Below are 22,974 nucleotides of genomic sequence, written 5' to 3'. Positions count from 1 at the left end.
TGTACAGCAGGAACATCTGTTTGTACTTGGAGACAACGCTAACATTACATTTATTTAAAAAATACAAAATAAGTAAATAAATAATTAATTCAGTCAAAGAAAAAGAAATTAGTGATACCTAATAGAGCAAAAATTACATCATCAAACAAGGTAGCTTCCAACGCTCTCTCAAAATATCGACCCAAGATTATTATTAATTATTATAGCTAGTTAGGCGCGCTAGTGAGTGTGATTCGTGAGAGCAATTGCAAGTAGGGAGCGCCATCGCTATTAGAAATGCAAGTCAACACTAACAACGTCGAGTCCGTGATTCGTGATGTGTAACTGGCAATAACGGTAATCCCTGTAATTCTCCAGTAATTTGGGGCCGCTATATAAAGTTTACACTCGATTTTATAAAAAGGACTTTCAGACTTGAGGCAGAAGCCGTGCAGTGAAGAAGGCGAATAGCGAAGTGCGTAATAAAGATTGGAAAAATGCTCCAGTACCATTTGCGATCGTTTAGGAGGTTTTTGATCGCGTTGTTTCTGTTCTCTACGCTAATGATTCTCGTGAACACAACAGTCTTCTTCGGCGATACTGTTTTCTCGTCGGTGGCATCATTAAACCCCAACCAGACTACCGACAAAACGGAAAACACCGGCATCAATTATAAGTATATGGAATGCTTCCAACAGTTTCAAGTTTCGTTGTTCAGTTTACGGCTGCCAAGTGCTATAGATGTTTGTGTAAACAATTTTTCTGGATTGATTTCAGCCAGATTTCAGCTCGGGAACGATTGAAAGGAGATTTTTTTGTTATCTTCTGTAAATGATAGCGCATATATGTTACATAGTACAATGCAATGATGGTGGGATATTATAGACATAAACTTCTACCAATGGGTACGCAACTTTTGATAAACCAGAGCTGACTGACGAACGAGTTTGAACTAGAAAACAAAATCTTTTCGGTGACATTGAACTCGGCAAAGTTCATCATGAACTGCGCTTTGTTGTTGTTGTTTTATAAAGACGCCTAATGAATGAACAATGACAAAGAACTGTGACGGGGGAGCTAAATAACGCTTCAGTAACTTTCTGTAGACGAGTAGCTGAATAGAACCCGTAATGACCTCATTAATCTGCAGAGGATCAACATTCATCCGAGGGGGGGAAATGTCTTGGGTCCTTAGTACATTCATTATTAACCGTCTAGCATTTACCTGCCTATCATATATTTACTTTCCAGTTTTACTCTCTGATTCTCTTGATGTAGAAAGACCGTCGTTAAAAACCGAAAGTTACGTCAACTGAGATTCAGCCCAGCGAAACGTTTTATTCGTCGACCTTGGCCAAACACACCGGATTGTTCCAACTTCACCATCAGGTATACATTTTTAAAATGTTCCCTCTTTATCTAATTAGAGAAGACTTTTTGCGAATTGAGCACCATTTAAAAATTAAAAACCCCTGGAGCTTTTTCTAATTGCTATATGATTAAGTATAACATTTTAATTTTTACTCAATAGACGGACGATGACAAACAGTTTACCACCGGTGGCTCTCGCTAGTTTTCCCGGTAGTGGAAACACTTGGGTCCGCGGTCTAATTGAAGCAGCCTCGGGGATTTATACCGGAAGTATATACAAAGATGCCAATCTTTATCTTCACGGTACGTAATGTGCATAACGCAAAAGCGGAATTCCTAATGAAATTGATTTCTCTATCGACCAGGTTTTTGGGGTGAGCTTGCAGACTGGAACGCTGGCGTGACAGTTGCGCAGAAAACTCACGATTCCGGTGCCGATCACGTCCGATCTTTTTCGGGAGGCCGAAGTATTTTCCTCAACCGCAATCCTTACGAAGCCATTTTGTCGTTTCATAACTTCCTTTATGGTGGCCACGTTGGACATGCCTCGTCGGCCAATTTCCGCCGATCTGGTAAATAATAATAATAAATACTACAATCAGCAAAATTATTACAGAAATGGAGAATCTATTGCTGAATTACTAAAGGCGAGCATTGTTATTCCCAACGTGATGTTATGTAGAATGGCCGGATTTCTTGATGGATCAAACAAGACGGTGGCTCAGCACCGCCGTTAACTGGACCCAATATTCAACGGAGCTGCTGAGCATTCATTACGAGGACCTCAGAAAGGACCCACGACCGCAGCTGCGTCTCATCTTAGAATTTCTGCAGCTTCCGGTCGACGAAAGACGATTGGACTGCATAGAGGTAACGTACATTTATTCACGAGTTTAAATTGAGATGCATAACATTATAAGTAGAATCAATCGGAATGAACAGAAATATCCGCCAAAGAAATTCCATCGAAAAAACCGATTAGGCGAAGAGCTGGATGAAAAGGCAATCTTTCCCGAGCGGATGAGACATGTTTTAGATCGAGCAATTCGATACGTCGACTATCGCACTCAACAGACGGGCAATCGGGGTTTACCGCTTGACAACTACAGCTATTACAACCAGTCCAGCTGGAAAGGATCTCAGCCGGCTAGGACAGTGCCAAATCAAACGTGGATCGAGTGGATCTCGGATCAATGGGGCTTCAGGGTCGAGTCTCTGCTGAAAGACCCGCTGACCCAGATGCTTCGAGACGAAGCCGAAGCGAACATTTTCTATAGCTGGAATATTCCATTCGCATCCGCCTTTAACGAATCGAAAGAACTGGAGCGGGACTTCAACTCCGGGCCACCGCTTTTTATCCAGCAGTTTCGGCACGCAAAATTTCCACCCAAATGATCCACTCGAAGTGAATGTCACGGAGAACCCTCTCTTCCTGTATTGCCTAATGCCTACCTCACTGCAGTACTTTCGTGATGGAGAATTGATTGAATTACCCCAAGAGAAATAAAAAGTGCTCCCCAACTCTATTGCGCAAAAGCCGACGAATGAAATAAGAAATAACCTAATGAGTGTATGATTCGATTTTTTTTTTTTTTTTTTTGTGACGGAGAAAGTGTATTGATTCAATAAGGAGACATGTTGATCAACATCAAAAAGAAAAAAAAGCCTATGTCTGTAAAGTCAGAGCTATATATATATACCAATAAAAATCCGGACATACCAATGGAGAAAAGAAAAGAGAGACTTCCCTACACCCTTCGCCCTTGTGTCTGTGTTAACAACTAATTCCGTAAAAAAAAAAAAAAAAAAGGAGACAAGAAAAATATCATTACAAATAGGCCAATATGATTTTGAACCGTTTCGGGAGTGAATAAGAACACATAATCAATCAGCGGGTACCAATAATTCGAAATACAAACAGACAACAAAAGAAGTTGAAGACTACAAGGTAAAAGGGGGGAGGGGTAGTTATAAAGAGCTGGGATCAAGAAATGAATTGACGACACGGAGAGAAAAAGATGAAAGAGAAAAACAAAGCAGAAAATCGATCTAGTACACAAGAGAAAAATAGAATAAAGGCAGGAGAATGGAAAAATAAAAAAAAAAAGAGGAAGAGAAAACAATCAGATGAATAATTGAAAGGAGCACAAACAAAACACTGATGACATAACCGGTTGTTCACGACAAATTTTTCATCAAAGAGAATCAAACATAAAAATGGGTTGATTTTTGTTTTTCTTTCAAAACGGGTTTTCATGGCAGTAGTTTTTTTGACGGAACTCGATTATCGAGAGAGCAGAAGAATAAAAGAGATGAATTTAGAAGCCAGGGGAAGAAGAAAAAAAATTTTTAATTCAAAGTAGATTTTTTTTTTAAGAATGACAAGCCATTTGGTCACGAGCCGAAGTAAAAGAAAATAAGAAAAGGGTTAGAGAGCAATTTCGTCTTCTCTCCAGTTTTAATGAGCGCTCTGGATGGGTATAATATCTTTGTTGTTGTTTTGTTTGTTTAACTTGAAAATCCCATCAGCCGTAGCTAATAAGAATAAATGTATAATATCCATCTGCTCAAAAGACACCAAAGGTTGACTAGCTTAGTAGTAGAGTTACTCTTTTTTTTTCTTGCCTCTTGCCTCTTAACCTTGTTTGTTTGTTTGTTTGTTTGTTTGCTTGTTTCGTTTAGAACAAACACACGCTTATATCATTAGGGAGAGAGAGAGCGAGGATTCAAAAGGAAATTTCGGGCTGAAAGTATAATGGGAGGACTACCAGTTTGAAACACGAATTAGTCCAGTTCTAATGCACCTGTCAATTGACTAACGGGAACGAATGGAGTCGGAGAACACAAGACGGAACCCATGTACACGAAGACACACAACCGAGGTGTTGTTTTGTTTTCAATGATTACACAAGAGAAGCGAGGACATAATTAATTAGTTACCAAGTGACACGGAATTGAAAAAAAAAAAACGAAAAATTTGCGGGAGAAGAATGTAAGGGGGGACGAGAGACGAACCAGTTTTGCATCACTAATCAACATTAATGTAAATATATAGAAAAAGAGTGGAGTTGGTAGGACACTAATTAAAAAAAAAAAAAAAAAAAAAAAAACTAATAAAAAAAATGAATAAACAAATCAATGTATCATGATACAAAAAAACAAAAAGACGAAACGGCTGATCAAATTTGAGCCTCTCGCCCAACACATTTTTTTTTTCTTTTTCACGGCAAACAAAATGTGATTTTCCCCTTTCCTACAAAATGGGAGGCCGGGAGGATAATTTTCTTATCTCTTTCACTTCTTTTGTTCAATTAGAGGCAAATAGATTTGAATATATCTAAATAATACAAAATGCTTGTCATGGCAACCGCCGAGTACGAAACGAGTGGATTAGAAAATAAAAGGAGAGAGTGAGCCTGATGATGAAAGAAGGAAATAAAAAACAAGAAAAAATGGACGAGCCGAAATGAAAGAAAACGCCGCAAATGGCGCAGAGTTTTAAAAGAAAAGAGTCTTAGCATTTTTTGTTTTTTTCAAAGAAGGAATTCGGATTGAAGAAAAAAAAAAGAATCCCATCAGTTTTGTGTCGATCAATTTCTGACTTTTTTCCATCCGCGGTGATACAGAAGGAGTGGGCCAAAGAAAACCCTGCGAGGATTCCAAATGTTTCTGACACTTCATTCCCCGCCAATCATTATTCACTTCTTTGCAATCTCGCAAATGCAGTAAAACGCATTCTCTCGTGAAGCTGGAGTAGGAGAAAATGGAGCGCACTTTGGGTGTTTCTTCATTCGATCTTCTTTCATGATATATCTTTCGGGTTTCATCTCTCTCTCTCTCTCTCTGGCTGACTCGTCCACGTACAGATGACAAGACGACAAAAGAGACAGGAAAAGAATCAAAATACGAAATGAAAGTAAAAGAAAAACAATCCAGTATTAATCGAAATATCGCCGAATGTTCCACGCATGATCGGTGGTGCGTTGCCCACAATCGACAGAGGATCACATCTAAGCTGTTGGGGAGAAAAAAAAGAGAAAAAAAAAGGAATACGAGTTAACTTAAAAGTACGAGCGTAAATCCAACGGGGAATAACTTACCTCTTTTATTCATATCTCCAACTAGTTTTCATTTTTCAAAGCCTAGGATTAGATGGGGATAGGATCAAGAATCTTGAAATGACAAGACGGTGGATCTAAATATATAATATACTTTTCCATTGTGGGAAATAGATAGATGGAAAGAAAAGAGGAAATGAAAAAAGACAGGGAGACAGAGAGAGGAGGGAGAAGTAAGTTTTTTGGTTTTTTTTCTTTTCTTTTTTTTTAATAGGGTAAGGTGTGTTGTTATTTATTTTGATGATACGGAAGAGTACAAGGAGTTGAGGCTCCCGATCGGTGAAAGTGAACATTCAGCCATTTGCCATCACGGCGGTACCACACGCGGGTTTCTTCGCTCTGTTGTGTGTGCGCCTGCCCTTGTCTAAAATCAAATTCAATCAAATTTAAAAAAAAAATCCAATCAAATTTCCTCCCAGAAGCGAAACGACAAAGAAAACTGGACGCAGCAACTCACTTGTCCACGAATTGAGTCAGACGGACGTATGCAATGCAGGCGGCATCCTCGCCCATCAAATGGATGTGAGGGTTGAGGATCAGTGTGTTGATTGATTTGCAATTCTTGCCTAGAACTGGACGACGAAGAAAAGAAAACATTTTGAGAATCTGAGCGCTCAATAAGCACAAAGTTCTGTTTCTTGTTTACGGTTGTCGAAGAAGAATTTGTGGAACTCGAGCCCTTCCACGAGATTGCCAAGAGCTTCCGGCTCAAACGATGTCACATGCGGGTCGCATATTTTCCTAAATAAAATTTAAAAAAAGAACGAAATGAAAACCAGCCTTTGGGGGACAAACAAGACACGGTTGTTAGATCAAACTTACGCGTAGGTTTCATAATCACCAGCGCTGATGGCTTCCAGCAGTTGCTCCGTCAGCTTGAGGATCTCTTGTTTCCTGGCTGCAGACGGCAACGTCGCCAGACGCCCACCGGGCAAAAGAAAAAGCAATCAATGTTGAAACAATATCATCTTAATGGAACTACTAAGTATAAAATACGGGGCAAACAATAACAACAGAGACCGTGCGCAACGCAAACATAAGGAAACCTCAAAACAAACGAGGGCTAGGTTTCATAAGAGACCGGATCAATAAGAGGTGCAGGCTCTGAGTCTTAACAAGACGGATTCTCCGCGAAAATGAGACCCGACATCCTCAACTCCCATCAGACAAATAAATAACGAAAGAAACGACGAAATTGGAACCTCAGACATCAACGAAAATGTAACGCAAAAAATCAAAAAGGCATTGCAAATCTAATAAGGAAAACGTAGAAACATTTAGAAAAAAAAAAATAGACGAACGGAACGAAATCTGATAGCGAAACGCTCCGTACCTGAGCCGTTCCAGTTGCTGGGCAACTGGGAGCACGTCTTGGCCGTAGCGGTAAGTCGAACGTCTGCGTGACACGAACGTTACGATAAACAGTGACGGGTCAAACGATCGCATATACGACACGCGAAAGACGATCGAATAACGGCGCCAAATTTCAACGAACGAATCGAATAATCCAAAGAAATTAATATCAATCAATCAAAAAAATGATTATATAATCTGACGAGAAAAGAAAGTTTATCGGAAAAGGGGGGGGGGGGGAAAGAGCGATAAAAATCAAATGAAGAAAGAAATGTGATGTAGGAGTATAACTTTTGTTGTTGTTTTTTTTTTATCTTTCTGTGTATAGTAGAAAAGTCCTTCGTGTGCTGGATCAATGCGACCACTCAGACTACCGGAGCACTTTGTCTCTTGTGCGTGTGTGTGTATATATATATATGTGTGTGTGTGTGTGTGTGTATATGTGTGTGTGTGTATATGTGTGTGTGTGTTTGTGTGTATGTGTCCTATTTCTGTCTTGTTTCGAGTTGGCGCTTGGCAACGCCGATGCTTTTCCAAATTGAACGACAAAATATCAGAAATCCCCCCGCAAAGTCCGGCGTACACACAAAAAAAAAATAAAAAATGGAACGCGGACGGGAATACAAAGATCGGACTTTTCAGTGAGTATAAACCACACACGTTAAGAAACAAAACAAAAAAAAAAGAAAAGAAAAAGAAAAAAAGAACATCCTTTTTACTTTGCACTTTTTTCCGCTTATTTCTCCTTTCGATAATAAATAGAGATCATAAAAAAGTTGTCTGCGCTATCATAAAAATGGGCTGCCAAATCCGAGCTGGCTATGTCGAGATCGATGATCGATAACCAAGTAAAGAGCTTTTCCCTCCTAAGATAATTACATATATATATCTAGACGGGGTTGTTGTGCGTGTGTATAGACTGCCGAGAGTGCCGGTATGGAGGTGGTACACACACTCTATAAGGAGGCAAGCGAATGGGAAATGTAATCTAAAAGAAGCCGTATACACTTAAAGTCGTTATCGACGACGTCTCAGTATCAACATAAAAAGGCGTAGGAAGGAAAACGCCTACAGGAAAAGGGGAAAATAAAATAAGAAAATTGATGTCGATAATGGAACGGAGAATTCTCCTTGGGCTGTCATCAATTCGCTAACGACGATCCGCGTTATTATTTCCTACTTGTGACTGATTAAGACGATAATAAGATCGACGATGGGAATATTATTTGCCCCAATAAAATGCAGACGTCAACCGCACGCTCGGCTAGCGGCAAACTGATGACGCAAAACTATGTGCGACTCTAGGAATTTTTTTTTGTGTCTAAAAATAAGCGGCAATCGAACGACGACGGCCTCTATCCATCTTCCGAGCGGGCCGGGACTAGTTGTTGTTGTTGTTGTTGTTGTTGTGTGTCGGGGGGAAGTTGGTGGGCGGTTGTACAACACATCCGTTTCGCAAAGACACGAGAAGAGTTCCCTCGCACCCGAGCGAAAGAAAAATGAGTAGGCCGTTGGGCAAGGACATAAGAGTTAACAAACCCACACAGACAGACAGACCCAAAAAAGAGATTTATAACACACCACACCAACAACGGCACACACACACAGAGAGAGAGAGAGAGACACACACACTTACCCGGTCGCATTGGATCGGCTGGCTGAGTGCCAACTCGATGATGTTGAACTGCGGCCATGGGGGCGGCTGGGACCGCAGGGGCGACCTGACTCTTCTCCACTTTGGTCGCTTGATCTGCTCTCGACGGACCACAGTTTTTGTTTTCGGATTGGTTCAATTTTGGTGGTGGTGGTGGTGGTTGTATTGGGGATCGGATTTTTCGTTCAAACGGCACACATCAGGATGGAAGAGAGAAGAGACGCACAAGATGAGCGACAAAATCGGTCTCCAAATTGTCAATAATTATAACGCTTAGTCTGAGGTGAGGAACTAGAAAGGAAACTGCACAACTAAAAAGACGGGATGGATTTTGGGCAGTCACGAGAATTTAAAAACAAAACAAAAAAAAAGAAATGAAATCGGAAAACGAGAGACGAACACGAGAAGAGAGTCTTGGGTCTTGTCGGCTCCTCGACTGGAACACTCAAACGCAAACGCGGGAGAGACTAGCGAGAACGCGCGATGCTTTTTAAAAGGTCCGGTTAGAAGGTGAGTAGGCCGTTAAGTAATCAGAGAGAGAGAGAGAGAGAGAGAGAGAGTTAAAAATGAAAAAATCTTTGTCAAAAGTTAAAAAGCTGCCGCCCTGCAAAAATAGTTAGTTGGTGCGTGCCGTGCCGTGTAAGACGTAGGAGGTCAAGTCACTCCCCCGTTGGAATTTGGAGGGGATCGCAGGAAGATGCTGTCGTTACCTGGAACGGCGGTGCGGAGGATCGCGCTAAGGATGGCCGGTTTGTTGATACCGCCGCCGCCGCTGCCGCCGCCGCCAGAAGCGGACGACGGCAAGGGTGTGGCAGCCGTCAACGAGGCAAGAGCTTTGGCCATCATCGCTGCTTCGGCACTAGCCCTTTGCGTTGCATTCGCTGCGGTCCCAGTGCCAACTGCGTCTGGCGCCGTTGAGCTCGACTGGCAGGAGGCGACTCCGCCGTCCGCCAAACTCGGTTGCGTCACTGTGCCCCCGCCCATCGTCATTTTAAGGATTTTGGTTTTTTGTTGTTTTTGTTTCGATTGTTTTTGTTTTTTGTTTTTTCGGTATTTGGAAGGGAAAAGCGCGAAATATGAAGGGGAGAAAAGAAGAAGAAAATAATAAATTCACTAGGACAATTGCCAGATCGCGAGTAGAGGACCCACTCACTTACCTAGAACTTCAGTACACATACAAAGTGTACCTGTACGGATATGTTTATTTTAAAAGGGTAGGGGGGGGGGGAAAACATTGAAGAAAATCGATCCAGCCAGCAGGAAGTCGATCTCTGACTTGTTTTGCTTTAAAATTTTTTTTTTTTTTTTTTCACGATTTACTGGTTCACGACGCGCGAACAAACAACAAATAAACTCCAACACGTACACTAACCCATGAAAAAAAGAAAGGGGGCGGGGTCTAAAATGAAAGATTGTAGGCATTCCTTTTAAATCCTATTTTCAATCAAGAATAATAAGCCAAGGAAATAATAGGACGAAAATGGCATGGCCGTCATCGGTAAACGTGACCCGAGTTCGAAACAAACAAAAAAAAAATTCCCGATTTGGTTTTGAATTCATTTGATGGATTGTTTCTCAATAAATCAGTTGATTTGTATGGATTCCCTGATCGTCTAGACGCGAGTTGTTTCAGTCATTGGTGGGAGAGGTGGGAGTTGGGCGTATTAAGTCGAATGGAAAAAGAATCAAAAAAGAAACAAAACCCCAAGACCTACAAATGTTTTTTGTCTGCGTTTGTGTGTTGTTGTACTTTTTTTTTTTTTTTTTGACGTTTGTGTTATTTTGGCGTGTGTTTCTTTTGGCGTGTGAGAAGTGAAGGAAAAGAGATTTGAAGAAAAAACCCAAAAAACAGATCAAAGCCGAAATTAAACACGTACCTTCAGGCTCTTTGGCGATGACGGTCGAACTGCGATCCACCACTCCCTTGGACTTTTCTTCAAGTCGATTGCAAACGTCGCAATAAGCACATGGCGAGCAAAAAAAGAAAAAAAAAGGAAAGTCAAAAGAGAGCGAGCAAAAGAGTCGTTAACAGCCATGAGAAAAAAATAAGTAAATAAAAGAGGCATCACAAGTGACATGAACAGAGATCGGTCAGACAAATTCGACCGTTATTTTCTCGAAAGTATGTCCGATGCAGCGAGAAATGATTTGGCGAAGATAAAAAGGGAAGCCAGATCGAAGAAAAGAATATCAGATATTTCGGAAATAGGAGCCATTTGGGCATGTTACTCAGAATGTTATATAAGTCTGTGTAACGGTTGTAATTAAAATGTGTAATGTTACCTTTGACGTCATCCTCTTCGATCGTCGTGCTGCTATCGGTTGACTCCTTGACGTTGGAACCGTCGCTCTTCTTGTTGATGATGCTCCGGCCTGAATAAAAAAAAATTAATCATCAGTTACGTTGAAAAGCCGATTCGCATATTGATGGACGGTTTAAGCTACAGAGTCAAAAAAGTAAATATTTACTGGAAAAGTTCCGCGTAGCCAACATTGTCGTCAAAATGGCGCCCTGTTAACGAGATCAATTGAAAATTAGAAATGATCATTAGATGGAAATGACGGACGATTTTTTGTTTGTTTTACTTTTAACTTGCGGCGGGCGTTGAATTTCTTGAGGCAGTCGACTGTCTCCTGTCTGTGGACCACACTGGCAACACGTTCTCGTTGCTAAATGAGGGGGTTTAAATTAAATTGCATTCAATTAAGAGAAGAATCAATAAAAAAAAAAGACAGGTCGAGATGTATTACGCAGATCCATGGGTGTTTAAGGGCTTCGGCGGCCGTGATGCGCTTGGCAGGGTTGACAGTCAACATCTGATTGATGAGATTTTTGGCTTCTGGTGTCACCGTGTCCCATTCCGGTGACGGATACTATGACGACAACAAGAGACAAAGAAAAAGAAAAAGAGGTTTGCGTCATTTCAAAATTGGCGGACGTGAGTCGCATTTTCAGTCAAATTTTTACATCGTAAGCTCCAGCTTTGATCTGTGCGTACAATCGATGCTGGTCCTCATCCCAGAACGGCGGGTATCCAACCAATAAAATGTACAGAATCACACCTATAATTTGGCGTAGGGGAAAACAAAACGGGATTAGTATTCTTTGGATATTTTCCAAACTGATTTATTAATCGAGTTAGCCACTGAAGATTAACTCAGCAACATACCGCAAGCCCAGATATCCACAGGTTTCCCGTAAGGCTCCTTCTTCAGCACCTCTGGGGACAGGTATCCGGGCGTTCCAGCGAAGCCTGTCATCGTTTTCCAAAGACCCCAAAAATAGATTTCACATTAGCTGCACACAAAGTTCATCTTCATTATATGTATATCGCGCCGTGACGTCATCCCATAAACGTCAGTCGACTTTGTATAATCCCCCAAAGAAGCGCAATTTTCGGCCAGCTCCTTTTTGGCCGTTATTGATTTTGATTTTTTCAAAAGTTCCAACTACAACTCCATAAGCATCATATATAGCCATATCGTTTACTTCTTTATATTATTCATGGCAATTTGCATTGGCTTCTTTCCTACACTTAATAGGGGGCGAACCGTTTCGATTTTCCCCTTCTCTCAACCAGTGTAAGTAATTCAAAGACAATGCTGAATAACAGAAAGTTCCGCCCCGATGAGATTGAGGGCCTTAAATAAATTCACTATTCCTAGCTGTTGCTGCCATGGGCCGAGTGATTGTTACACACAGCGCAAATATATCAAAGAAATAAGACAAAAAAGAAATAGACTTTAAATGAAGAAGACCGGATGAGAAACTTACCGAACCAGGCTTGCTGTTCGCCCTGAACTTCAATGGCCAGACCAAAGTCGGCCAACTTGACTGCGGCTCCTTTGGCTTTGCTGGCCAGGAGCAGATTTTCCGGCTGGAAGGAGACGAGAGCGATCGTGACAGGCCATCCAATGAAAATAAGGGGAAAAAAAAACGATTATAGTATTTTGTCATTTTTAAGAAAGAAATATTCGAGTGAAATCGACAAGCGGAAATCTCCCAAGGACAAATGCAAATAAATCAAAGCCGGAAAAACACGGGGAAAAAAACCCGGGAGATTTGAAAACTGATTTATAATATTATTATTAAGAATGGGGGAAAAACGATAAAAGATTTCGGATATCTATTACTGAGCTTTTTAGTGAGCAGTCGCTGCTGGTTGCTTCCATTATAAAAAACCTTGAAATAGATCCGGATAGGGGCTACTACTCTCTCTCTCTCTCTAGAAACTTTGTGTTCTATATAAACCAGTGGTGGAGAGACACCTGGTTCAGCAGACATATGTGATTCATTGATCGTATCTTTCCTGCATGGAGGCCATAATTCAAGTGCAATACGGTGCAAAAGAAGAAGAAAAAATGGAGCAAAAAAACTTAAATTATGCTCCTAGAGGGAAAATAGAGTACTACTACTACGCTTTTATGCTTTATTGGATAATAGAGATCTGGCCGTCTTTTTTTTTCTGGTGCGGCGGTGGCGGCTGGCTGGCTGCACCGTTGCGGCAGCTCTTTCCGACGCGCCCGCGCGTTTCCATCCGGCAAGACAGCCAAGATTGATTGAATCTCTATATGCAAGCGAGAGAGAGAGAGGGAGAGAGAGCGAGTGATGCAAGTAAATAGTATGCGCGCGTTTGGGAGACGGAGGCAGGAAGAGTTTCACTATGGCCGCCAAGAGGGGAATGAGAAAGGCCGTCCAGCCATAGAGATGGAGAGAGAGAGAAGAGAGCCTACGCCAGCTCAATACGGTTGATTGGATTGAGCTAGAAGCACTTTGATGCAGCAGCAGAAGCAGCAGCAGCAGCATAAAGAGAACCAAAGTCAAAGATATCAATGAAAAAGTAAACTTGAGAAAAAAGGGAGGATGGCTCTCTAGCTCAGACGTTGGCTGTGTATCGCACAAACTACCCCTCCGTATGTCTAGAGCAGCAGGATCGAGTTGCATGTAGATGTGAGATATCGATCTGATTTGTCCACATTTCCCTCCCCCCAGAGTGTCTACCATCCACTATGTAACAAGAGGGGGAAAATTGCTGGAATTAGCAGCAGCAGCAGCCAAGAGAGATTTCCAGTCGGCGGGGCTCGTCGGGTATATGATAATCATTGTGTGATTCAAATACTGTACTACATAGTGTGATGCTATAGATAAACCCCCATCCCCTTGGCAATGATATAATGAATCAATTGAAACAGACGGGGGCCCATTTCACCTTGAGATCCCTGTGAACGACGCCGTTTTGGTGACAATGGTTGACGCTCTCCAAAATCTGTTGGATGCAGTGCGACGCATCGGCTTCGCTGTAGAATTCGCGGGCAACGATGTCCTCGAAGAGTTCGCCGCCCGTCACACTGGAGAAAAGAGGGCGCCAAGGAATAATCATTAGCACAGCCATTGACTTGCACTTTTGACGGTCTACTTACAGGTCGAATACGAGGTAATGAAAGCTCTCCTCCTGTATGCTGTCGTGGAGTCGAACTGCCAGCGCCAGAAAATCAATAAAGAAACCAAAGCAAAAACCAAGAAACAAGAGACATTTTAATTGATGGCGACAAACAATAGAAATCAATACTAGCTATACAAAATTGAAGAAAAAATAAAATAAAAAAAAAAACACCAAGGCCTTCCAAAACTAAACACAATCTACGCAAAAGAAGGAAAACAAATGAATTTTTTTATCGAATTTCTCTCGACGTAGAAAAAATAAAACTGTTTGTATAGACGACACACGAAAATTTGTCTCGCATCGCCAACATCAATCCGGGAAACCAACGACCGACTTTGTCAAGCAGCAACAGGTCCCCCAACCTCCCACCGGGGAAGAGGGAGGGGGGTCTACTACATAACGACTGCTGCTGCTGTTATAATAATGACAAAGGACTTTTTTTTAGCTGCATCAATTCAGAGTCTAAATAGCTTATAAGACAGGGCCCAGCAGGGCTGAAATGGCTCAGTCCCGGGATGGTATTACTTCCCCTCCCCCCTCTAAAAAAAACCCTACTCATTCCACTTGTCCTGTAAAACAATTTCGATGTCATCCGACAACTGTTACATTAATCAGGTGACTCCCCGAAAGAAAGGGGGAAAACGGGAGAAATCGCAGACGATGGGAACTAGGAGAGTAGTAGTCAACCAGCCGTTCGTGCTTCTATTGCTGATGCGCTCTCCGGCTCTCCCGTCTGTCTGTTTCCCCTCGGTGCGCTGTTGCCCGACCCGCTATGACTATTGATTTATCGATTGCCACACAGCGAGAGAGAGAGAGAGAGAGAAGGACTCAACTGAAGAACCACCAGACAGTGGGAGAGGGAGAGATGGATCGAAAAGAGGGTGGCAAGTCGGAAATGAGAGGGTGGATGGGAGATAGGATAGAAGAAAAGACATGCCACCAGGCCAAGTTTCCAGTCGTTGGTGTCGACACCAACCGTCTCCGCTGCTCTAAATGTACCTCGATTTCTCTTCCGACGAAATTTTCGTACCCATTTCTTTTTTCTGACGTTCCGTTTAATCAAAAACCTTCCTGTGTGGCTCGTTTAACTTCCGTGTGACTGTGGGTTAGGATTTAGGATCGAGTGAGTGGGGGGGGGGGATGGGGGTTTACTTGGTCGCCGCCATCGGAACCACACAGCCAAGTCCATCAAATTACAACAGACCGACAGATGGCTCTCGCACCCATCGGTCTCGCTCACAGAAAACATCCAAAATGAAGTAGTGATTTATTTTGTAACATTGAAAATTTCCGTCTAGAAATCTTTTTTTTTTTTTTTTTTTTTTTTTTTTACTATCAAGACAAGCTTAAACACATTCGGGTTGATAAAGAGGCAATACATACGCAAAGCTTGATCACCCTTCCCTCGCCAATGACCACCATAAGGTTCATGTGTAGCTATCCGCCGATAACAAAACAAAGGGGGTTGGAAAAAAAAGAGCACAGGTGAAGAACTTACACACATTCCGTGACAGTATTATTTAAGGGAGTTAATTGTAGACTACAATGATTAAAAAATGCATCATGGTTATGTGCTGTGATGCCAATTGGGCGACAGAGAATCCACCTTACCGATATTGGGGTGCTGAAGTTTGCGGCAGATGCGGGCCTCTCGTTCCAGTTTCTGGAAATCTGTTAAGACAATCCAAATGAAATCATTAATTCACGCGGCTGAGGGATGCACTTTGAACGGCTGCACACACACACAGACAATTATCATTTCCACGAATTCTCTTTAAGTAAAAGCCTTTTTTTTTTTTTAAACAAAAAAGAATAAGAACAGAGTGGGTGTGGCTGGAATGTACTTGGGGGCCACCGGCACCTGTTGCAAAGGATAAGAGGGTCCATGTATTTATATCAACAGAGACACACTCGGTTTTGATGAGCAGCATTTTCCCCAAAATTCATGAGCCAGGCAGGCGTTGTCTCTGTTTGTTCCAATGGATTTCATGACCGCCCATACTAATCAGCATCAATTGGTGCCGGACTGTGGTGCAACTCATTTCATCAATAATCTGCTTGTCGGCTACATATGAAGCATGGACGTCAATAACATAACGGCGGCGGGGGGAGAGGGGGATAATTGGTGATGGGTGGAGGGCGGAAACGACCGTCGGTTTACCGTTTATCGGAAGAGTAAAAACGCCATCTGGAGCGATTCGGTTGTATAAGAGTCGAAGCTCGCAAAGCGGCACGCACCACTACGAGGAATTGAAAAAGAGATCAACCAAAAGTCTCTCTCTCTCTCTCTCTCTCTGGTTTTTCTGACTTTTGAATTGGTGAAACTTTGCGTGCGTGTGTGCGTGCGTGCATGCGCGCGCGCGCGCACGCTACTGCTTCTTCTTCTCCTTCCCCCCTGTGGAAACAAAATCCGTCCAGGAAAAAAGAAAGAAAGAAAAAGAAAGATGCCTTTCTTTCTTTCTCTCTCTCTCCTTCTTCGAATGGGTGGAATAGGTGGATCAATAAATTCACATGGCGTGGAAACGGGCCGAGCTTTGTCCGTCCCATAATCGCATCCCATTCGAAGACGAAGTGGATGAACAAGAAAATATATATCGAAAACGCATCAAAGATCTTTTTGTTTTCTTTTCTTCTTTTCTTTTTGACGACTTTGATTGTTTTTGGGGCTTTTCTTCGTATACGTACACCAAGTCGTGTAGTTTGACGACAAGTTTTCGGACCCGTCCTACTTTTTGTCACCACTGTCCATTTCCGACATTGGTCGCAGTAGAAGACAAGGACAAACTCTTTTCTCCCGTGTCCAACCGGCGGCTGTATATAATAACGACAATGATTGCCGATCGCTCCATGATTTCCAACAGACCCAAATCAAAGAGGAGGGAAACTCGATCCACAACTGTTTGACTCCTGCGCCTATTATTTGCCGACGACGATATGATTACACGGCAACTGGTATTTTTCTCTCTTTTTTCTTTTCTTTTTTTTAGCTTTTCTATGATTAAATAAAAAGAACTCGACACGACCAGTTAAGACGACGTGAGGGTCTTGTTGCACTCAAAGTCGACCGATATTACGTACATTCCTGCCCCCCCCCTCCCCCACTCGTGGCGCTGGACGAAAGTGATATTGAAAGATAACACAACACCACTACCCAGCGTCTTCGTCGTCGTTCCAGAACAATGGCGACCTGTACAATTTCCTTGTCCAGAGTCGCAGCAATGGCAGTCGCAGCAATCCCTGCAGCCACTTCTGGGTTTTACGAGCCTTGGCTGTGCCACCATTAGACGGTATAGTCTGGGGCGTTCCTCGTCTCTTTCTCTTGCCCTCCTTTTTTTTTGCCTGGGAATCGCGCCAATCCTGGCGACCGTCTTTAGGCATCGATCACTGGGGCGACGTGTGCAGCACGTTGCCTAACCGCCTCCTGCGATGCGAGAGCGGACGCAGTCACGCTTTCGACGTTAGACGCCATGCAACGCGACGATAGGACCCAGTCACCGTGTTCACCACCACCACCACCGACAGGCCCATTTCCCTTCAAATGATCAAAGTGAAAAAAAAGGACTTTGGCTGAAACCTCTCCAACATGAGGAGGGTGGGGGAAAGGAAGATATCAGCCAAACACTTGAGACGACATTGTGTGTAAAAAATAAAAAATAAACGGTTCACACACACACACACACAAAGACACAATGACGCAATCATCCCCGCAACCGGGAGTGAATAACAAGTGATTCCGAAGTTGACCCAGTTGCTTTGCTGCTGCTGTTAAGCGCTCCAATGATTTATGCAGAGACGTGGAAATTTACTAGTTTAAAAAAAAAAAGGAAATGGTGGTGTGCACAGACGCGCCTACTGGCTCCGGCGAATTCGTGATTAAGGTGGAATGCAGCTCTTATTATTCCTTCTGGGTCATTCGGAAGACGTTCAGTTCATTAACAACTCCGATAATGAGAAAGAGAAGGCGCAATAAGACCATTAAAAGCGATAGGAATTGAATCTACAAAGGCCTGATAATGATGTAGCAGCTGCTGCACTTTCACCGTCACTTTTTCTTTTTCTTTCTTCTTCTGCTTCTTCTTCTTCCAGATACACTTTTTCTTCCGTGTAATAATAATAAGAGTTGGCTTTCATCACGGCTTTTTTTTCTCTTCCGGAGGGTATTGATTTCAGTCCAACGTCGCTCGCACTTTTTCCTCGACCTGCTACTATACCTTCATATCTGATCCGATTACAGTCTTCTTCTTCTTCTTCTTCTTCTTCTTCTTCTTCTTCTTCTTCGTTTTTTTCTTCTTTTTCTTTTCTTTTCTTTTTCGCATGGTCTTTTCATAGAATCCAAGTCCGACTGATTCAATCGCCTAGGTAATGATCGAGTTTTTTTTCCCCCAGTATATAGCGTCTTCTATATACTTTCTATATAATCTCTCCCGTCTGTATCCAACGTCTTTTTTCTCTCGCAGAAGATGAGAGCGACACTGTCAGTCACTTGATTGGGTTTCCACGGAAAGGAAGCGCGCGAGAGAGAGAAAAGAAAAAAAGCTGTACGATTTCTACTTCATTAGGTCGCATGTGTGTGTGTGTGTGTGTGTGTGTCTGGCCAGCAGAAATGATCCGCTCCAGTCTAGTACTGCAGAGTATCTATGGTTTTAGTTTCTTTGGGTGTGAAAAAGGAAATATCTTTCCGCGTGCAGCCAAAGAAGAAGAGAAGAAGAGAAGAAGAGAAGAAGCTATTGGCTGACCCAAATTTTTGGTTGTTTTGTTTTCGATCATGCGACGAATTGGCTGCTGGCCAGCCTTTACTCAACCCCCGCCACTGCACTGATATAAAAGGGGCTCCAGAAAGAGAGAGGGGACCAGACAATCCGTGCACGGGCCAAAATGATAGGCACGAGGCGGGCGAAACGGTTCGCCCCGCGAGTTCTAAAAACGAAAACAACCGACAGTTGCCAAAAAAATAAAAAAGAAGAGGAAAGGCCAAGGAAAGGATCAGAGAAGGAAAGGAAAAAGAAAAAAAAGGAAGGATAAATAGAAAAATGACAAGTCAACAGAAAATTGAAACTCACCTCGAGCCGACAACTTTTTGGTGTTGATGATCTTGGCCGCAAACTCCAACCCGGTGGATTTTTGGACGCATCGCCGCACAATCGAAAAGGCTCCCCTATTCAAAAAGTAAAAAGAAAAAAAGAAATCGAATCAAATGTACAAAGACGCACACACACAACAACTTGTAGCAATGAGAATCGAACGGACGTATATTATTGGCTTAAAGGCAACGTCCTTATAGTGTCACGTGACACGCCGCACCGGTCCTTAGAGGGAAAGAAACGAGGAAACACAAAAATTATCTTTCCTTATTTTTCTTTTTTGACGTCCGCCCAAAACGAGTCCAGCCGTCAAAAGAAAATTGGCCAGAAACGAGAGGCATCGTTATTCGGTCGTTACACAGAGCCTTTTTTTTATTAACTATTTCGATATGGCCGATTCCACCGTCAAGCCTCTTTTTGATCGATTTTTTTTTCTACAAACATTATTTTTTTTATTCCAGTTGGTCATCAAACGCTTTTTTTTTTTTTTTTTTTGTTTCCCAACAACTGAGCGCGGAGGCCTTTTCTAACCATCGTAACCGCTACCAACCGTCGACTACCAACCATGAACGCCGGGTACCGATCAATAGAGCTACACGGCCAGGGACTCTTTTTTTTTCTTTTTCTTTCTCTCTCCCGTCTCTCGCCCAGTACCGCATGCCATTTTTCTTCCTCCCCTTTTTTTCTCCCTGCTTTTTTACCCTGTTCTCAAATAGTAGACTGTTAGCAGGTACATAACGTCTCCCACCAGATGCCAGAGTTTAAACAAATTGGTGCCTTCTCTGCCCCGAAATTTTCATGGCAAATGATGGGCCATTCTTCTCGGGATCGATCGGTAACAACAAAAAAAAAAAGGGAGATGAATTTCGAATTCAAATGAAGAAAGGAGCATATCTCATAACTGTGCGTGAAATATCTGAAATCAATTTGATCCTTCCTGTCGGGGTGGGTGGGGTGGAAGCCAACAACGACACCTCGCCACAGTCCGTGTGAAACACGGGGCGGGAGGGTTCGCACTCCTCCTAGTTCCCACTAACCCATGCCGATTTATTTATAGACTGGCCATACACACACACAAGTTATGTGTACAGTGAAAAACAAACGATGAAATGGAACTGTTGATCGATCAGAAGGGAAAAGAACGAACGCTGTCGCCAAACAAAAGGGTGCGGAATATCGGAAACTACTCTGGCCAGCTGAGAGCAGCAGCAGCAGCTCCTACTCCCACTATATGGATCCTGTGCGAAAGATGGATTCGGGGGACGGATGGATGCGATAGGTTCAAAGAATGTGCGGACCCATTCGCGGGTTGGTGGATTTGACAAAGGAGTCGCCAGGGACCAACAGAAACCTCGAAGCATAATCATCTCAACGTGCCGTGATGTGGTACACTCGACACGCTACCTCGTGCCGCGCCCACCTCCAGCAACATCACGGAGCACCAGCCCCAGCCCCAGCCCCAGCCCCAGCCCCCCAGCCCCCAAAACCACCACTACCGGGTATTTGCCGGGTGGATCTTAGTCACGTCCGTGCCAATCCAACAAAATCTCGAGTCTTTATCGCTTCTCTCTCTACTCCTCGAATCTGCTCGGGTTCTCTCCTTTTTAGCCAGCGGGAAATAAATTCGACACGCCAGAATATTCACGACCGCTCGTGTCGTCTTGCCCGTGAGTGATTCCAAGACACGGGAGCTTTTCTTGATTTCTCTTATTGTTGTTTGACAATTACAATTGGTGAATCGTCCAATCCCCAGGTCATTCGATCATCATCTTCATCTTTTGGGCTTGGCTGGATAGCTCTGCTCTCTCTGCTCCCTCATTCTCTTTTCCCTATTGACTCAATTTGTTCCTCCCTCCCTCCCCTCCCTCCCTACGATACCTTTGTAACCGCCCAGCCAGCTCCCACCGACTCTCTCTCCCTCCTCCCCTCCTCCCCGGCAAACATGGACGTATCGATTTCGAAGCTCGCGGGCGTCGTCGTCCTGCGCCAGTGCACCGGCGCCATGGTGTAGGCCGGGCGCAGGAGCTCTGCTGCTGCTGCTGCTGCTCCTGTTCCCCCAACAGTGAAACCTTTTTGGCAGCAGCAGCGGCGTCGTCGTCGTCTCTCCGCAACCAGACGGATTAAATAAAACAGGGCTTCCTTGACTTTCAAATGAAACAACTTTGGCAATCATTCGCTTCGGGTGGATGCCCAGTCAACAATCTTTGAGGCCGTGCAGACATGAGCTGCTATCAATATCTCCCTCCCATATCTGCTTGCGACGTGTAATAATTCGACAGAAAACAAAATGAATTTGTTACTTTACACGATCGTCGATTAGAAAAATAAATACTCGGCTGGGCGAACGGCGAACCGATATTCATTATCACCACAATTTCGGTCGCTTAGCCACCATGATAAAAAATCATTTGCAAAGTTGGGTTTCTGTGAACCCCCCTCCCTCGCTCAAACTCCAATGTGCAAAGTCCATGAAAAAGTAACGCGTGAGTGTTACGACACGCTTCATAACGCGTTTGAAAAATAGATGGTTCTTCCACCACTCGTAAAAATAAAGAAAATCATAAAAAAATTGAAATTTTTCACGGGCTATTCGACAACCAAATTGAAATAACGAATTGCGCTTATTAAAAAAACGCGAGACTTAAATTACGTCGAAAAAAAAAAAGAATTACACAATAAAAGTTTTGGCTGGATTCAACACGATGCCCAAGTGGATGACGTCGAGTAAGAACGAAAGGGGGGGAACAAAAGGGCGCAAGTGTAAAATTACAAATAGCACCTACGTGGCAAGACTAGGGGAAAAGTAAAATAAAAGAAATAAAAGGAAAAAGGGAAAGCCGAAATCGATTTGACATTGGCGGCCCCCTACTAGTTCCGTTCCGAAACTTCAGCCGAGATAACAATATACACACACACACACGTATATATAGAGCAGACAGTCGAAGAGGCGAAACAGATAAAAGATGGCGTCGACTTGTTGGTTTACATTACATCATAATAAGACATTACAAAATGGATAGACGGATATTATACTCACTTTCCTAATTCTTCTTTCAGTTCGTAATTATCGCTAAAACGTGTGGTAGCGTTCAGAGCCATGATGGATGGATCTAGTTGGCCGTTGTGTGCTCGCTCCAAAAGTCTGAAAACCCTTTTGGAAATTCAGTTCCGATCGATTTCGTTTCTTTTTTCTTATGAAGTTCGTATTTTTGGCGTGTACTTTCTAGAAAAACTTCTTTTGAATTGTCTTCGACACCATTCACTTAACCACCAATGGCCGACATGCTCAGCGAATCACTCTCACTTATGGCCAGAGGGGATCGAAAATGGACGTGATCTTTCGTTCAGGTCAACTCGAACGAGACTAGTAAACGGATAAAACAATCGGCTCGGTACACTCACAACTCTCTCCAGCAGCAGCAGCAGCAGAGAAAGAGAGGGGAAACAACACACACACACGCACACACACAATAACCTGGAATTCTTATATTTACTCTTGCACACTGCACACTGCACGATTTGGCGTGAGTGTGAAGACGTGTGTGTGATGAGTCGTGGCAGTCTCTCAATGTGTAACGAACACCCTCCTCCCGACTCTGTTGGCACTACACTATCGAATGCAATGCTAACTGCGACGCCGAACCCCAAACAGCCCCCCGAAAGTCCCGAAAAGTCCCGAGAGCTACGACCGTCGCTTGAGTTGACGCCTTTGTGATATCACAGGACTCACGAACTCTCCTCCTTCACGCAACCACAGACTAAGAGGGTAAAGACTACGATCAGGGATAGGGCTAAGAGGAATGCTTGAAGCGATGCTCGTCCTATACCGTATGGTGGCGCGTCGAGCACACAAATCTAGAGCCATTATTTTTCCTCTTTCCCTACTGATTTGAGTCTTCACACACCGTAAGTTTATAATTAAACCATTTACATTTCAATAGTGATGTTTTGTGTAAATATAGCTTAGATATCTC

The 22,974-nt window shown here is 43.1% G+C and overlaps 3 protein-coding genes across 12 annotated transcripts; 2 read left to right on the top strand and 1 right to left on the bottom strand.

The window, feature by feature from the left end:
- The first annotated feature begins 147 nt into the window (after positions 1-147).
- On the top strand, positions 148-1,930 carry LOC124348704 (WSC domain-containing protein 2-like). The gene is made up of 4 exons (XM_046798978.1): positions 148-655; positions 1,258-1,368; positions 1,511-1,653; positions 1,716-1,930. The coding sequence occupies exons 1-4, from the start codon at positions 477-479 to the stop codon at positions 1,928-1,930; spliced, it is 648 nt and encodes a 215-aa protein (XP_046654934.1). The 5' UTR covers positions 148-476.
- A 103-nt stretch (positions 1,931-2,033) lies between these two features.
- LOC124348657 lies at positions 2,034-2,975 on the top strand. Its single transcript, XM_046798925.1, has 2 exons — positions 2,034-2,220; positions 2,293-2,975. The coding sequence occupies exons 1-2, from the start codon at positions 2,050-2,052 to the stop codon at positions 2,743-2,745; spliced, it is 624 nt and encodes a 207-aa protein (XP_046654881.1). The 5' UTR covers positions 2,034-2,049; the 3' UTR covers positions 2,746-2,975.
- Positions 2,976-3,991: 1,016 nt separating this feature from the next.
- Positions 3,992-22,725, bottom strand: LOC124348655 (calcium/calmodulin-dependent protein kinase type II alpha chain). Of its 10 annotated transcripts, XM_046798913.1 has the most exons (22): positions 22,038-22,725; positions 18,980-19,074; positions 15,531-15,590; positions 15,303-15,356; positions 13,897-13,951; positions 13,686-13,824; positions 12,251-12,353; positions 11,646-11,729; positions 11,444-11,538; positions 11,227-11,349; positions 11,062-11,145; positions 10,945-10,987; positions 10,759-10,848; positions 10,353-10,409; positions 9,186-9,443; positions 8,458-8,571; positions 6,802-6,864; positions 6,291-6,366; positions 6,115-6,209; positions 5,926-6,040; positions 5,451-5,832; positions 3,992-5,365 (listed from the first exon to the last, which is right to left on the bottom strand). In XM_046798913.1, exons 1-21 carry the CDS (start codon positions 22,097-22,099, stop codon positions 5,697-5,699), a joined length of 2,001 nt encoding a protein of 666 aa, XP_046654869.1. In that variant the 5' UTR covers positions 22,100-22,725; the 3' UTR covers positions 3,992-5,365; positions 5,451-5,696. The 10 variants fall into 10 exon arrangements, with proteins under 10 accessions (XP_046654869.1, XP_046654871.1, XP_046654872.1 ...); XM_046798915.1 differs by lacking the exon at positions 6,802-6,864; XM_046798916.1 differs by lacking the exon at positions 9,186-9,443.
- Positions 22,726-22,974: the final 249 nt, after the last annotated feature.

The sequence above is a fragment of the Daphnia pulicaria genome, chromosome 7 (assembly GCF_021234035.1).
Source record: "Daphnia pulicaria isolate SC F1-1A chromosome 7, SC_F0-13Bv2, whole genome shotgun sequence".
Classification (NCBI taxonomy): Eukaryota; Metazoa; Arthropoda; class Branchiopoda; order Diplostraca; family Daphniidae; genus Daphnia; species Daphnia pulicaria.
Note: the sequence above shows the minus strand (reverse complement) of the source record. Positions and strands in the feature narration are given on the sequence as shown.